This window comes from Megalops cyprinoides, chromosome 5 (assembly GCF_013368585.1).
Source record: "Megalops cyprinoides isolate fMegCyp1 chromosome 5, fMegCyp1.pri, whole genome shotgun sequence".
Lineage (NCBI taxonomy): Eukaryota > Metazoa > Chordata > Actinopteri > Elopiformes > Megalopidae > Megalops > Megalops cyprinoides.
The window spans coordinates 18625671-18643766 of record NC_050587.1 but is presented as its reverse complement, the minus strand read 5'-3'; the positions used below and the strand labels follow the sequence as shown (position 1 = coordinate 18643766).

At 39.3% G+C, this 18096-nt stretch overlaps 1 protein-coding gene across 2 annotated transcripts in view; it reads right to left on the bottom strand.

Moving 5' to 3' along the window:
• Nucleotides 1–18096, bottom strand: part of nrg1 (neuregulin 1) — a 144364-nt gene that overhangs the window by 64759 nt on the left and 61509 nt on the right. The window contains exon 1 of one of the 2 annotated variants that reach the window (XM_036528613.1): nucleotides 6859–7089. The exons of the other annotated variant lie outside the window; for it this stretch is intronic. Within the exon in view, the coding sequence (XP_036384506.1) occupies nucleotides 6859–6943 (85 nt within the window). The 5' untranslated portion in view covers nucleotides 6944–7089. Of the gene's footprint in view, nucleotides 1–6858; nucleotides 7090–18096 lie in introns of those variants that run through there. 2 annotated transcript variants of the gene reach the window in all.

The window sequence follows — 18096 nt, the reverse complement described above, 5'->3', positions numbered from 1 at the left end:
TGCATATTCTATGGTTATTAAAGAAACTTCAAGAGGAAATGGAAATGGAATGGAAACTCATTTTGGTGCAGAGCTGCTTTTATTTATGATTTAGTCAAATATAACAGATACTGAGATTAAAAATTCCTTGCTGACAATATCTTAATGTATTAATGAGCATCATTAAATGAGGGAGGATAGATTAATTCCTCTTCAACTGCTTAACCATTAAGACAAACCTTGCCTCTGCATTTATAAAGTTATCAAAAACAAGTTACCCTTGAGATTGTTTATAATTCTTTAAGTAGCGTGGACTGTCCTAAATTCTAACAGCTACTATAACACCAGTTTTTTTTTTAAGGAGTACAATATGTGGAATTCATTTAATCAAGATTTTGTAGTGTGGATAGACATTGGACATACTATATTTTAAACTAGATTCTTTCCTGTGCAGATTATTTATTAAATCACACCACTACAAGTTCATAGGTCCACAGGGCCAACTCATCACTGCCTTGTTCTTTCCACTCCCTGATCTAAGGAGCTGCAACTCCACCCAAGACTACAAAAGAATTTATTTGATGATCCGTGACTAGCCACATGTTAACCAATAACAGCAATCCTTTGGACCTGAAAGGCCAGACAGACATGTCTAGAACCATTCTGCTGAAGAGCCACCTGTGTCTTGGTATCTTGCACAATTGAAATAAATTTATGCATTCACAAAATCAGCATGAAGGCACAAATGAACACGTACATCAATCCAGACACAGCGGAGAGGCAGAACTACTTTATACACCTTCTATGCACCCCCTGCATAGTTCATCATAGTATTAGTTTTAGACCATTTTATTCAAATTCAGGGACTATGGTGCTTGAACACACATACAGCCCAAAGAGGGAACCAAGGAAACATTGGATGCATAACACTGTTGCATAAATTCAACATCCATTGTCATCAAAGTTAGTGTGAAAGTACTTCAAAACAGTGTTATGAAGGTTATCTGACTGGGCTTGTTTTAAAATTGGGATACCATATTTTTAATGTCTTTGCTTAAAATGGTGGCAGCCGACCATAGCCTAAATTTGAGATGATCTGTCGAGGACAGTTCCCCTGAAAACATCTGGCAATGGCAGATTGAGGAGGAATCTCCCTTCATGATATCATTACATATCTGAGAAACTACCATAGCCCTCATTCATTTACAAATGCCAATTAAGAGAAATGCCTACCAAACTGAAAACAAGAACACATTCATTCAATCATTGTCATTTTATGGGACCACGCCTAATGACAATAATATAAAGAAACAGAGAAGCACCCCTTTAAGAAAGTCCCAGAGCTGTTAATACAGACAAATGAATACAGAGTTCATTCACATAAACTTGGCTCCAGTTTAGCCATGATTCCATTGGCTGGGCAAGCTCCCATTAAGTCTTTCATTTTCAGGCAGGTGTGTCATTACAGGTGTTGCACAATCACGACATTTAAATACCTGAACTGCAAAGGCTCCAGGGAACCACAAGGGTTTCCCACCAAACCTGAGTGCTTTTATCTTCATACTTCCTTTTGTTTGCTGTAGAAAAAAACTGCCTTAGTCACAGCTGTTACTTTCACTCTAATCCATCACGGGAGAATAGGGACCCAACCCAAGCAGCAGCCAATCTACAAAGAAGATATTTAATGTAATAAGAAATGGATCTGGGTATATTGAACAACAGGGGGAAAGGGCATTCAATACCTGACGCAAAACACGGAACATAACCCTCTTCCCTGTAAAAGTCGGAGACACCCGCAACTTTCCAACATTCAACGTCATTTAACAGTTGCACTATACTGTCAGCGGCTGACGCCAAGTGGTTCATCAAGTTTTTTGCCACCCCGAACGAGGTGGGCGAGGGCCATGTGAAAAATCTGGATGGTTCAAGGAAATGGAAGACAATATTTAAATAGGGAAACAGGGATTGAATGACAGGAATGCAGGTCTTCACGCAATGGGGATTTTCCTATTGTCTCTTTCTGCAATGCTCTCTCCCTGGAGTAACTGGCTCATTCCTCTGCTCAGTGACAGACCTGGAGTTGTTTGATGTTTTTCCAGGGGGGTTGGGTTGGTTGGGTGGGGGGAGCACACACTGTTACACCATAGAAAGGTGTACTTTCTGTAAGACGCACAAGCTGACCCAGAAAAATCTCTCACTAGGAAATCAAGTCAGAAGTCCACCTCTGTTAAAACAAGAATAAGCTAGATTGAAAACCTGTTTCCTACAGATGTTTCTCCACTGTTTTTAGGGAATCATTGCTAAAACTGCACCAAACCACAAAATGTATGCTCAAATTTCCCAAAAATAATGCTTAGTATCCATGTAACAATGAAAGACTGTGTAGGAGGTCTTTTCATAATGCTTGCAGACATACTTCTGACCTCAGAAAACAATATAACAGAAATCTACCCTATTTACAGTTCCTATTTCAATACAGACGGGGAACAGCTCTGAAACTGCCCGCTGTTCATTTTCACTTTTCTTACCCATTTTCAACCCCATGTGTGCCTTTTCGTTTTAAACAAGATCATCAGTAATGAGCTATGAGGTATCAGCATAATAACATCACTCAAGGTACTGTAGATCCATTTCTATCTCAGAAAAAACATTTTGGTCAGATGGAATATGCCAAGGGATGTCCCAAGCCAGTCGATGCAATTACACAGCCATGACATTAACTTAAATGTATACATCAACATAACAATAATTGGCTGCTAAATCTGCTCCTCCAATAACACACACACATATCCTGGTTCTGTTCTTCTCTATTTCACCCACAGTCTCGGTAACTTCCCGTGAACTGAGGACCATGCGTTGGATGTCTTTCTTTTCCCATAAACATTTGCCTGCAATCCAGCATGTGGCCATAAAAGTGCTTCTATGGCAAAAGGGATAACTTCATTCAGGCCCGATGGCTTTGTTTTCTCAGGGTTGAGACGTGGCTGGGTCCAGGCCGTCCTTCCAGCTGTTTCCCCATGTCACGGTGGAGCTCTCGTCTAGGGTGGGGGGGGGGGGGGGGGGGGCGGGGAACTCCTACGTGTTTTTCAAAACCGCAAATTTACACGGATCAGCGTCCACATTCCATCTCCTGGCGCTTGGGCGAGAGGGAGGGATTCCATGAGCTAATGCTACACCGCCTTAGACACAGTCCAGGAGCCCAGACAACTTCAGACTGTCATCCCCAGACTATTGTGACTTGTCCAGTAACTGATATCTCTCCCTGATGAAGAAAAACACGTTCTGATGCATTGGTCTGGAGCCCAGCAATCAGTCTGAACAAATAGGTCTTCAGGATTTCCCCTTTGCATTAAGCAGGACTTTCTGAGGGTCTGATCAGAGGCTTCAGTATTAAGTTCCCAGTGAATGAGCCTACTTCTACGATCCAAATTTGCCAAAAGTGAAATCCTTGGTCCTGAAATACTTTTCTGGAGTCCAAGATTACTTCCAGTAGTTTAGTTAAGGTCTTCAGGAGTTTATAACACTTGGTATGAGAATGTATTGAGATTCAACAAATGCTGCAGCAGGTTGGAAATGATGTGGCTTTAAAGCTCAAAGTGTTCCTGAACCTCTACAGTGTGCAGACTGAGACACAGTTGTACAGGTAACTACACTGATACGGTTCAAAGGTATGCCACTGTTGTAACACTATGAAGAAAGAATTTGCTTTTAAAGCCATTGAATTTCCCCAGTTGTTTGGTTGTTTTTCTTCGTGAAAAAAGTTAGCGAGCCATACCGCTTTCAGTGTGAACTCTGACCCACATGCTTTTTTGCTACTATTCTTGCTCCTACATTGTAAACCTATAGCAGGCTTACAGCCGGTGAATAATGATCAGCTTGACAGATCAGTTTATTTGAACTGGGCTGGAATTCAGTCAGTCACAGCTTTTACCGAGTTTTCAAATGATGCAGCAACCAGTGGGCAGTGGAAAGTTATGGACAGAAGAGGAAATGGGGCTATCCCTGGACTAAGTCTGGACGGTCACGGATTTTGTCCTCCAGAGGGCAATCATGAGGCAAAGACATTTAGGATATAGACTCCCAAGTATTAAGCACTGAGCTTTGCTATCTGCTCATGAGGGACTATGTGTTCTCCACATATTCTGCCTTAAGAAAATTAGTTTCACAGAGCAGGATCCAAGAGCAGTTTGAGCAATGGTGTTTTAACTACAGAGTTGACGCCAATTGGCCAGTTAGACTAATTTGCCTGTAAGACTCTCATTTTCAAACTACAGGTGCAGTAGTATGTTTATTTAGAAGTCAAGCTTTCATGTCATTATGGTAAAGGGGTTGTTTCAGTACAACCATAAACTCATTTGATTTAAATCAAATTGGCAACAAGATGCTTTTAGCAAAACATTCAGAAATAAGGATGTGTATTTCTAAAGCAACATATATGAAATCTGCAAACAAACACTGGATAGTCTTAATAATTGATTCAGTGCACTACAAGGGGAATAATCCCACCCTGACATACAAAATTATCATACACAATTACACTTACACTACATTTCTATCTTATACTTTTACACTGTTATTCTATGTTTGCTTCAGTTAGATGAGCCATCCAACCGCAAGTGCTTTTGATACCCTGAGCTTCAGTAAATGGTACGTGGATAAAATGCTGTAAGAAGCACTCATGTCAGTATTATTCCCTTTTTGTGAAGCGAAGGGGAAAGATCACAATGGTGTGGCTGAATTTTGGGAGGGATCCTGTGGCTAAGTTTCCACTTTCCTGAGAGCTACAGAGGAACTCCAGGTGGAACTGTATGGTCCAATACACATGAATGAGCAGCACCTGCACTGACGAGAAGCTAAGGAGACACTGAAAATTGTTTCCGGAGGAGAAAAATGAACTTGTTGCATGAACACTAATGGTATTGTGGCTTAGAACACAGTATCAAAATGGGGAAAAAATAGCCACTGCATCTACCGCAATACACCTGTTCAGATTTTAAAAACTTAAAACCTGTTCACATGGGTTTGCCACTATATGCACTACAGCATAATCAGAACAATATGCCAACAAAATAATGGAAATTTTCAACACTGTAAATACAGATGTACATACATCTGAATGTGGGATAAGTGTAGAATTTGAGGAGAAATGAACAACCAGGTTTGTCATTTTAACAGCATTTGTGCTATATTACAATCATAATCCCAACATGTACATTTACAAATGGACTATAAGATAGTGCTTTTAATTACAAAATAGTCTATATAGTTAAAATGTTATTACTGATCTGAACAAACAAACCGAACACTCAAATCAGACTAAATAACACAAATGACAAACATGATATTGTGTAACAAACAATGCGTAGCAAATCAAAAACCATGTCAAAATTCACTCAGGCTGACAGACTCATCTGCACTCTGCTAAATGAAGTGTGCATTTGACACCTGTCAAAAAGGAGGAACGGAGAGACCCCCCAACATTATTTCACATCTGCTGCCAAATGCTAACAAATGGAGAGTGCTACAAATGGTTTCTGGTATGGGCTGGAAACAAAACAATGGGGATTAGAGCTTAATATGATCATGTTACAAATCCCCCCACCACTCCCCATGCCAAAAGACATTTCCACCATAAATACGTAAGGTTTCCACTTCCCAGCAGTCTAGGAAAACATTTCAGCATTTCTTGATTTTCGGAACAAGTTGCAACCTTTTCCACTTACAGGATATGACATATTTGATGTCTGCTATCTGAGACTGGTTTCTGCAGTTGTAAATTTCAGCACAACTTTAATACTTAATTGCGCCTAACATAGCTTTTTGCAGACGACAATGTTAAATAATTCAAATGAATCTGATAGACTGTAGTCAACCACCTTGGAGATCCTCAACTAGTGCTAGTAATGCTGATGTTTCCACACACTTGCATCAATCGCAAATCTGTTTTTTAACTAATTGTACTGTACCTCTGAAGTGTTGAAGTAACATCTTAAAAGTTCCACTTGCCAAGTAATTGCAATTGCAAAAGTCTGAAAGGAATTTCACTAGACACCACACATAAGAGAGCATTGAGTATACAGCCTGTGACACCGGTTCTAAAACAGGTAAATTAGTTACCCCTTGAAGTGTTTAGATATCTCACCAAGGAGTTCCTGGGCTTCTCCCAGTTGAATAATTTTGGCATTATACATGTTCAGTGATTATCAAATTTTAAAATGGCGATTTTGACAAGTTTTACTTTCATATCACCCACGTGAATTATAAATCTCCTGATCTGCGCATTTCTTCCTGTCAATTGCAATGTCCGGAAAAAACGCTGGTTTACACAGCCAGAATGAAATTTTTTGTTACTTCCAATATGTGGAACTTGTAATCACAATGGCTGTAGCACGAATGCCATTCGGAAGTCTTATAAAACACCACTCCTTACCCGTGCTTGTAGACACATGCAGCTCGCTTGCTAACGATGAGCTGTTCGTACGCCAAGATCCATTCAGTAAAGCGCACTTTTAACCTTTTCAGGTGATTAACAAGCCCAAGGAATACCATGTGATGAAAAGTTCCGATCCGGATCCCAAAACTGCACAGCAAAGCGAGGACTGAATCGTAAAAGTAGCTTATACTGTGCTATATACTTATACTTAAACTATGTTAACTTCTCGAGAAACCTTTCTTCCCATTACACCTGTAACGCCTTCCTCTGGGATCGAGCGCATGAAGCGCTGACAATCATACTGCTACAGGTTGGAAATAAATGAATGAATAAATACATAAACGATCAGCATGATTATCAAAAGGGTCAGTAGTTGAGACAAGTAGTTTGAAAGCTCTCACTTCACATGTACTTGTGACAGTAGTAACAAAATATAATAACGTTACCTTGTTGTGCATTAGCTGAAGAGGCTGGAGCGTCAGTTTTATCTTTCTTTCCTTTTTTCTTTCCTTCTTTTTTCTTGTCTGACATTATTCTCAAAATTAGATTCCTTTAACTGTAAGAACAAGAGCCGTACGATTAATGATCTCCTCAAAGTTTTTGCTGGGTCTTCAGCTCAGTCTCCTGTGTAGTTATTGATCTCAGAATGTTAAGTGCAGATCCACCCCGTCCTACCACCAAGCATGTGTTCCTCGTCCTTGTTAAAAATTTTGTGGGCGGAGCTGAACATGATCATTTTGTGTGGTCAAAAAAAAAAAAAAAAAATACGCAACAACTCCGTAAAAGTTTATTTTTTACTCTCGGTATCTTCCTAAGGTTTCCTTTTTGGTCATGCAGCGGCCGTGTCATTAATACTACGTTGTAATATCTGGTCAAATATTTTAAGCAATTTTTTTTTCATGTTACGTCACGTTTGAAATTGAACGGCATACCAACGCTAGACTATACCTTTCTTATACCTAATCTTTTGTAAGATTGTAAATTAAGTACTGCATAATGGCCAACGCTTACAAGCCTTACCCATCATGCCAAAGCTCGTGGTAAAACAAGTTTAGTTGACTTTTTGGGTTTAGTAGAGGTTTAATTAGACGTTTAAAATTCATTTCAAATGTAATTAATTAATAAAATTTGGTTGATTTGTTTGTATCAAGACATTATGTGTCTGACCAAAGATGTTGAGGGTCACTTCTGCTTCTGTGTCAAAAGAGTTACGGTTTATTTCCTGCAGATTGTCATGACATATTTGTAGGGAAAAAATGTAAGTCCTTAAGGTTTCAGGGCAATTAAATGCAAAAAGGCAGGAAATGAATTGGATAGCCAATGAAAGTAAACATACTAATTATATAAATGAATATTAATATGAGATAAGCCTCAGGCTTTAGCATTAACATAGTACTGTTATACAGAGCCAGAGTAAGTTACTGTAAATCAATCCTTTAGATGGGCAGTAGCACAGTGACCATTCAGCTGTTACGCTACTTTCATAACATTAATCAAGGCACTGAGGATTTATTATTATTATTATTTTTGTTGAAGTCTAAGGCCATGGACAAACTTTTTTGCTGAAAAAGTGATTTTCTCTGATTGGCATTGATAGGACTCTGGGTTCAGCATCAGAATAAGATGGTAGTGGGACACAGTAATAAACTAGTGACAAGCGTGAAGCGACTATCACTGTTCAACACCTATCCCCTCTGTTTGAGACAGCGCTAGAGGACAGCATTGGCCCTGACGTCATTCATTACCACCATTAAAAAAATACACAAAACACTAATAACCCAGCCATCTTGTTTATACATTGCAATAAACAAACAGCCAAGAGTTACGTCTTTCAGCTTGTGTTGTGGAGTGGGAGATTTCAGAACCCTAAGTTTAGAAGTGTTTACACGAGCTCGCAAGTCAGTGCAAAGACAAATGACTGTTTAGGCACAAAGATCACAAAAGTAATCACTATAAAATTGAATTAATTTTTCCTTTTTTAAAAAAAATACAGATTGCATAATTACCAGAAAGAGATAATCATTCTGTACTTTGATTTAAAATGGTTAATCCAGGTTGCACATTCACTTTAGAATGCAAAATGGTGGTTGTGCAAGTTGTTGAGTCATACCTTTCCCCTGGTTTTTGGCAGTAGGAATGACGAAAGCATGGGGTGTGCTGCAAGACTAGGCCTGTTCCGAAACGAAAACTCAGTACCAGCATGGCAGTGGATGATCTGAGTTCCCTATTGAACCCTATTGAAGTAATTTAGCCTAGCTGGTGAGGCCTGCGACACAGCCTTGCACGATGTGAGAGGGAAAGGTAATTAGCCGTTTCCCTTGAAGCAGGGTTACACCCTGCCTGAAACACGCCGGGCAACACTCTCGCCACTTTCCCGTCAAATTGGAATGGCACTGTGGCTCTTGCGCCTTTTCATTGGTGGTTACCCAGCCTATGAGATTTCAAAATCAGCAGCATGTTTGACTTGGCACTCCAAGAGCACCCATGGGTGTTCTGTTGGGCGAGTCCAAGGGGCCTCAGTGTATAACAATGGACATCACTTAGCCTCTCATTACATTACATCTGCCTCATATTCTCACACGGAGTATGTTGAGTCTCATGTAAAATGTTTTTATGCACTTACAAACAAAGGGTTTCATTGTTGTGTGTAGCACATGTACGTGACAGCACAAGTTTCTGAGACAGGATTATGACAAACTGTAGGTCCGAGGATACTCTGGGCTTATTTTAATTACAAAGATACTGATTAATTGGATGATTTTTTTTTTTAATTTTTCATTATTTCATCCTGTATTTAACAGATTATCAGTGATGTGTGCAAAAGAAGCATACAGTGAATGAAGTAACATTTTCTGGTGGCTGAATCTCTTCTTTTCCTATAGAATTCTTGTCATCAAATCCTGGCCCGGTGTCCAATCTCCCAGCTCCAGCAAGTATGGGCAGGTACCTGAATAAACAGGTATTGTTTAAAACAGGGAAGACAACTGCTATTGCCTGACAGTTTCACTCTGTGGGTGTTTGAATGAAACTACAAGTTAGCGTGATAAGAAGTCACACTCCCAGGTATCCTACAATCACCAGTAAGGAAAGACTTTCTGGGGAAGGGTGGGAGGGGGTGGGAGGGGATCCCACATACCTTCAGAAAATCCCTTTTTTCCCTTATTACCAGTAATGAGTCACCATCCTTGGTGGAAGTCACTGAACTGGAACTTATAGTGTAGGTACTCAAAATGCAAAGTAAATATCGAAAAAAGCAGCAACCTCTGGACTGCAAAGAGCAAACATTTACCAACTTCAAATTTGTCACAAAGCTGAGGCATTGTAATGAAGCACTCAAAAAATATGATGACTTACATGTCAGAGACATACAGTGTCAGTGCTGCCTGGAGAAGAGGTCAAATGTATGTGGCACACCTGTGTTCAGATACAAGACAGTTTAAAAAGATCTGTATGTTCCCATGTTTACTGAAGGCTTTTGTGTAAGTCAATAAATAGTCCACTCTGCTCATTTCATGAGATCATTCATTGAGCAGCACTGCAGAATTCTGATATTAGCATACATACCTCCTCTGCCATTAGAAAGAACGTCAATGAAATGTCTTTTAGAAATGTCTTTTGAAATCAAAGACAGGATTGCTAGTACTGCAGCAGTGTGGCATAAAAGTTAAGAAGTTAGAACTGTAGCCAAAAGGTTGCCAGTTTGACTCCTAGGTGTGGCACTTCTGTTGCCTTGCTTAAGGGCAAGGCTGAACTGGAATTGCCTCAGATGCTGCCTCTGCCCTTTTGGTCCTAAAGTCAAAAGTGGGCATTTTTCCTCCAGGACATCTATGCATGACTGTAATAGGAGGCAATGAGGCGAGACATAACTGTGAAACATACATATCCACAGAGCCACCTGTTGCATTAATAATATTTAGGGTCCATTACAGTTGTCACAAAGCCTAATTTGAGCTCTGGCTCTGTCAGAGATTTGAGAACTTATTGTTCGTAATATTCAGTGATCGATGACCTAAATACATTTCAGAAGTCATGAAATATTAGAAAATTATCTAGTAGATAAGTTCAAACTATCTTTCAAATATAGTTCTAAGATCATCAGGCTCAAATGCCCTCTCTCATTAAAAGTGCTCTGGATAATCATTCTGTCATAAGGGATACAAAATAGTGTGTTCAGACTGTAAGTGACAAACTGCATTGGTTTCATCAAAGCTTTTCTTAATTATTATCATTCTATCCATGAAAATCGTTACAACAGCATCTATTTATTGCTATGAATGGGCTATATGATTTTGCAACATATTGCATTTTACAGCCTAAAAATGGCAAACAAAATGGCCATTTATGGGGGGTGAAGATGCTTTTTTAATAGCAATTATAAAAATTCATGTCAGACACAAGCAAAATTTGTTACCTTCTGGCATAAAAAAAGTTAAAATCTTTTTAAATTGAAGAACATCCTCAAAGTAGAAGTAGCCTGCTGTTTGTACAGTAATGCCGTTTCCTTTTCCCATGACTTCTAAAAATGCCTTCTCCGACTCACAAAAAAATGATCAATGGATTTCTGATCTATGACATGATAAAGCATGTATCAAGTGTTCTATCACTAAGTGAATCCACAAATCTGCCCACTGCAATCAGCAAGATCAGGGTTACTCAGTCTAAGCTTGTTTTCCTTGTGCTGCAGTATTGAGCTCAAGTCTTCATGCCCAGTGGTCATTTTGTAGTTTTGCATCTTTAAAAATTGTGTTACTTGCTTTTTAAAACATGTTACTTGGTCTTTTTACAGTGCAGGGCAGTTTATTCACTCAATGTTTCCAGTCAGTCTGACTTATCTTGGAAATTAAATTGCAGCTGAACTGTGTGGGCAGTAGAGTGACACAGACATTCACTGTTCACTGTATAGTCACCATAGATCAAAAATAAAAAAAGTTGAGGGGCGCATATCTTCAAGCAAGGTTCTGAATGATTGTATTGACTCCCAATTCTTGCTCACTAAACAAGCAAAACCAACAGTACACAGTATGAAGTGCTAAAAACATGGATGTTTTGATAGGACACCCACATATATCCTATACATTTTGAAGCCATTTAAAGAAATGAGTCAAAGCCGCAAATGTTAAAACATGTACTACCTATTCCTAAATAACAGCATACAGTTGACCATTGACTCACATGAGGCCGAACAGTTTTCTCACATTTCAGAGAAACATCTGTGTCGGTTGTGCTTTTCCGTCATGTCCTAAAAACAATGATTAAATTAGATGCGTACATGGTGGGTCTTATTCACCTAACCCAGGCGGTTTTAGTACAAACAGTTTACAATAATGAGGTCAAAGCACTTTTATGGATTTCAAGTCTTCCAAGTGTTTTTCTGAGAAATCACTGGCTTTTTCATGGCCTTTTTGTAATCAGTATACTCATAACGCCCACATGCAAAAAGTCCTGAAAAGACGCATCAAAACAAATCCAAAAAATCTGCCCCTCTAACCCAAGGTTGGATTCCCCCACTTGGGTGACAAAATATTTGGGTAATAGATGGTGCTGGTTCCTGTTACCATTTACATCTGTGGGGAAATAAAAAGTAGATGTAGCAAATAGAAAATGGAAGCCCAGATGTGCATGCCTTGCTTGACAACACTGCCCCTGCTTCCCTTGTCTTTCTACATGGAGGCTCTGGTTCACAAGTAGGCTGAAGGGCCTACTGGACACATCCATTTCGCTGGTTTTATAACTATTTGTTAACAATGTGTGACTCACCATTCTGCCTCTTATTAAGCAGCCAGTGTTAATTTGAAATGTAAGGGGCATCAAAGCATTTTACCACAGAAGCCTGGGAATGTAGTCTCCACTTATATCCTTTCTTGTGTCATTGTCTCCATCACCAAGTCTCAGGATGAAGTGCGTGTTTTCTGTGATCCAGAGAAACATAAATCCTGAGTGTTTTTTTTTCTTCTGTTTTCAGAAGCTTAATCAAGGTGTATGTTTATGCCTGCTCCTTAGTTTCTAGGAGGGGCCATTCTTTATATACTCCCTATTATCCATACTGAAAGCTTGTTTAAGCTTGAAGAGATTGCATTGTTTTACTATATCCAAAATCTACATGCTCTTTGCAGACATTTAACAATTTTAAGCTCTGTTAACAGACATCTTGGGTGACTCTAATATGTAAACCTCAGGGAATGTGTTCAGTTGGACACGGCAAGACTCTATAGATCAGCTTTTTGAAGGACATGGATTTGGGTGTGCCCTTGACATGTCCAACTAACCACTTTCCCTAGAGTTCATTGTCTAACTCCTACTCAAATTTTCAAGAAAGCTTCAATCTCTGATTCACAGTACTGGTTGGACAACAACTGAAAGATAAACTGCTGAAATTTTGCATAAAATGAACCAAACCGTCCTATAAGTGCAATTAAATAGCAACAAAAAATGGGGATCTTCCAAATGCTTTGGAGAGCCTCTGATTGAAGGCTAGTAACCTACAGCAGAAGAGTCTCTCGTTCTGGGTTAATGTGAGATTCTATTGCTGCAGGACAGTCATCCATTCAGGAGCACTCACCCAGATACAAGCAACCCCAGCAGGCAATTTCTCTGTGAGATACTTTTTCATTCTTCACTCAATAATTTGGTTGGTTATCTCCAATGCAGCCCAGTGGAGCCCAGATGAGATCATTTCCATTTTGAATGTTACTTTCATCAGTTATGGTATGTGGAAGTGGTCCAATTTTATTTGAAGGTATTTGTTTTTTTGTGATTTTTGCTGTGATTTTGCTTGTCCAGTTTAGTTGTTTCATATTGTTTAAGTGCTATGTTTTTGTGAAACAAAGTGCTGCCTCTCATGATCTCTCGATCTCTCTTGTTTTGGAGAGGTCAAACTTAACTGACATAATAAAAGGTATACAATCTTTTATTGTGCATTTCTGGCATAAATAAATAAGGTTTCTATACGCGTGACCAAAAGGAGGTGAATGCATGCTGCTGATGATGATATCATTGTGTGTGTGTCTGAAATCACTGCATGCTAATGAGTATGCAAAGACGGCCAATGTAAATCACGCCTTTCAAAGGTGAGTCCTTTTATTACACAACAGTGAGAAGTATTTCCACACTATTTACTGAAAAAAGCTTCAAATGTTTAGAATCTATTTAAAATAGGGATAAATAAAAGTCAGGACTTTCAGTTATGTGTCATAGCCCCCTCCACTTTGCTAGATCCATGGGAACACTTTTGACGGTGATTAATGTAATTCAATCCTGGCATAACATCATCATATCTTTCTACATATGTGTAGATAACTAACACAACATATAACATGCACATCTAGTAAACAGGAAATACTACTTTCAGTCTACACAACAGTTAGAGGGCAAGGTTTGGGGATTGTGTTTAAGTACTCAAACATTATTCCTTTTTAGAATAATGGTTCAATGTATTTTCCAATGTGTTCTTTACAGCTCAGTCATAATACACATGCATGTTTTTTATCAGTGCTGTATACTCTTACAGCTGCATAGTAAACATTCTCTTATGGCCTTGCCATTTGAAGTGACCAGACACACCAATTGGTATTAAACATGCACGGCAAAATTATATTGCCTTCAGTTTCTGTGAGATACACAGATGTAACTCACACTCTGAGCTTCTTCAATTCAAGTGCACATTTCAACATACACAGTGCTTCTATTTAAAATACAAATAGTGGCTTGAGAGCAAGAAACAGGGGAGAATGATAGCTTACCTTAAAACTGATAATGGTCCTGAAACTGATTATGATTGGGTCAAACTCATTAACAAATTTAACTAATTTTGTCTATTGCTGTATTATCACAGCACCTTCAAGCCCGGCACATTTAATCATTTCATTATAACAGACAGTGGGTTGCATTAAATAATTTCACTGGGACAAACATCAGAGATAGGTATTACCTTAAAACAGTTGTTTTCATGTGGTGAAAGGTGAAACCATCACTTCATATGTAATCAAGTACATAAGAATCAGTGTCTAATGGGTGAGCCATTATTTAAACTGGCATTCTTGTTAATTGTGTATCACAATGTGTAATCAACAGCATGTTCAGGATAAGTATCAAATACAGGTTAGCTCTCTGGGCATTCCTACTTGGAGCTCCACAGCTGCCAATGGGTAACAAAAACATATACTATGGGTAACAAACAGCATTGGCACTGGACAATTCCCTGACAAAAGGGGTTAAACATCCATTTTTCATTCTGTTTGATTACGGGGATAAGGAGCTGATATTTTCAACAGCTTCAATTTTGTAAATATTTTCCAGCCATCAAAGCTGAAAGTCGTGCACACTTTTGAGTGAGTGGGAGTCCGAACCCTTGCAGCAAATGTTGCAGGTGTATATTTTTGCCCCCTTAAAAGGTCGTCCTGTCCAAAAGCAAAAGCACAAAGGCTGCTATTAAAGTGTCTGGCTGTAAATATTATGAGTCCCTCGAGGCAAAGCCCTAAACAGAGCACTAATGCCTCAGTGTGTTAAAACATTTAGGTAAATGAAAAGAGATGGCAGTTGACTCATCAAAGCCTCCCACTCCTCTCCCCTGTTATGATCCAGATGTCTCTGTCGATGTGTGTACATCGTGTCATGCACTGTTTTCACGATACGACATTGAAAGTGAAGTTTGTTTTGGTTTGTTTAATAAACACTGTATATCTCTTGGGAGAAAATAGCCCTCATCATAAAAGCCCAGCTGAATGCATATAACATGCATAATGACATGAATAGACATAGAATGCAATATTTTTCCTTTTTGGAGTAGAGCAATGCTTTGCTTGTAATTATTATTATTAGTTCATTGACAGGTGTCTTTTCCACAGCAACATAAAAGCCCATTGTATGGTAGGATAATGAAATGAACGTCACAGGAGCAATAAGAACATAAGCACCAGCATTGCAGCAGTGAAGTCGTGCTGAGCATCATGCTAAAACATATAATGATAACAGGATTGGCATATAGAAACTGCATAGCAATTATTCTTACGACTGACATATCTACATCATACAATGCTGCAGATAGAGCTCTTATCGCTTGGTCATATCATTCATGGTACAGCATATTTATTTGCTAGGTTATGCAAGACAGCAGATCTGCATCAGCAGGAGGAATTACTATATCTGGTAAAACACATGCCCAACCCATGTGTACAACATATACAATTAAACAGTGCTGAAATTGTTCTAAGATTTAAAGTTTGATGATAGAATAGACAATAATACGCTAATGATGTCTGATTCTAAATAGTTCATTCAAATTCTTCAATCTTTAATTAATGAATACCAATTCACATTCTGAGTGTAGTTTTTCTCAAACATAATACGTGAAGCATCTACATTTTTAAAACAGTTAATGCTAACCCCACAACGTGTAGCAAGTTTTGCAAAATACTATCATTTATAATTGCTTTCACACAAAATGCAAATGATAAGCCAGTTTTTGCAAATCAATGAATGCAAACCTCTGCAACTGATGGAAAAATCAATCAATCAACAGAGGTGAGCAATCATAGTTTCATAACCATTCAATGAACAATCAATACTTAGGGTACCAGTGGGTTGGTGTTGCAGAGAGATGGAGCTTGAACAAGCAGGTGACAGGAAGGGCAACTTGGAGGTGCAAGACAAAAGGGGGCCCATATGCACAGTGGTGGATCTGGGGGAAGGGAAAAGTGTCCAAATATTTCAAACAAAACACAGCTACAGTTTTAGGCCATATCATAAATCATGGCCTGATAATGACAGAAGCTGGCCAGAGGGTGCAGCCTAATCTCAGCTGATCCTCTGTTGCATCAATTTTATGGATTTTTGGGAATGAAAATTGGTATGTGACCATGTGAACACATTTCTTCACAGTACTACAGTCAAGAATGTCTGAAGAATGTAGTTTTGGAATTTACATATATGCTTACTGCATTCATTTATAGATTTGAACAAATACTCCATGCTGGGGTATTTTTACCCCCAAACAGGATGCCATTTGTCTCAGAGAAATTTAGAGTGAAATTGTGCAGGATGAAGCTAGGTTTCAAAACATCAGTTCTGTGAGTCTTTCAGTGATTGACAGAGTGCTAAAAAAACAGGTCCATGTAAAGCACCTGTACAAGGTCCCTTTTCAGAGGAACAATAACAAGGTGAAGGATACATTGCATAACATGTACAGGTAAGGTCTCATCAGAGTACAGTAATGTCTTTCCTTTTACAGTAATACTATCTGGCTGAAACCTACTTTTGGAACAGATAAAGATATAGTATATGGACAAAAGTATTCGGACGCCTGACCATTACATTGTAATGACATTGTATTCAAATACATATACTTTAATATGGAGGTGGTCCCCCTTTTGCAGCTATAACAGCTTCCACTCTTCTTGGAAGGCTTTCCACAAGATTTTGGAGTGTTTCTGTGGGAATTTGTGCCCATTCATTCTGTAGAGCATTTATGAGGTCAGGCACTGATGTTGGATGAGAAGGCCTGGCTCGCAATCTCCGTTCCAGTTCATCCCAAAGGTGCTCGATGGGGTTGAGGTCAGGGCTCTGTGCGAGCCAGTCAAGTTCTTCCACAACGAACTCATCAAACCATGTCTTTATAGTCCTTGCTTTGTGCACTGGGACACAGTCATGTTGGAATAGAAAAGGGCCTTCCCCGAACTGTTGCCACAAAGTTGGAAGCATAGCATTGTCCAAAATGTCTTGGTATGCTGAGGCATTAAGATTGCCCTTCACTGGAGATAAGGGGCCTAGCCCAAACCCTGAAAAACAGGTGTGGCCAAATACTTTTGTCCATATAGTGTATGTGGGAAATACTTCTGTTCATTCATTTTGCAGAGAGTAATGGTGCTAGAACCCAATGAGTCACCACGTTTATTTGTGCATATAGATGACACTGGCTTCAACAAAGTCTTGAGACATAGTGGGAACCTTATTGGACACAGAGCCAGGCTGAATGTGTCTGGCCAGCGAGGGGGTAATACAACCATGTACTCTGCCATATCAAATGATGGTGTCATTGCCCACATTCCCACCATTAGGCCACTACAACATCAGTGATGAGAGACAGCTGGTGAGGATTTAGTTGCTAAATTATGAATTATACATTACCGCATTTGAAATGCAGGTGAAGTGTGTTATTTTTGCAAAATTTGAATAGATTTGGGGGGGGGGGGTGGTTGTGTTCTCTGCTTTGAAAATGTTAATGCAGTCTCATGACTTTTGCTCAAGAAATTGAGATAAACTGTAAACATATTAATTCAGCAAGTCACTTCATTTTAACAAGTCTGTGTTGCAATATCAACAGTCATTGACTGAGTGAGTGAGTGAGCAAGCGTGTGTGAAAGAGTAAGGCAGAGAGTGAATGAGTGAGTGTATGAGTGAATGATCACATGAACAGCAGTGAGTGAGTGAGTGAGTGAGTGTGTGAGTGAATGATCGTGTGAACAGCAGAGTGAGTGAATGAGTGAGTGAGTGTGTGAGTGAATGATCGTGTGAACAGCAGAGTGAGTGAGTGAGTGAGTGAGTGAGTGTGTGAGTGAATGATCGTGTGAACAGCAGAGTGAGTGAATGCGAGAGCCATAGTTCAGGTAGCAACGGCATACAGTGGTGAGGTGTTCCCTTCACTTGTCACTCCTGTCAGGCATCATGGGATCTGTCCTCAGCTGGCTTTG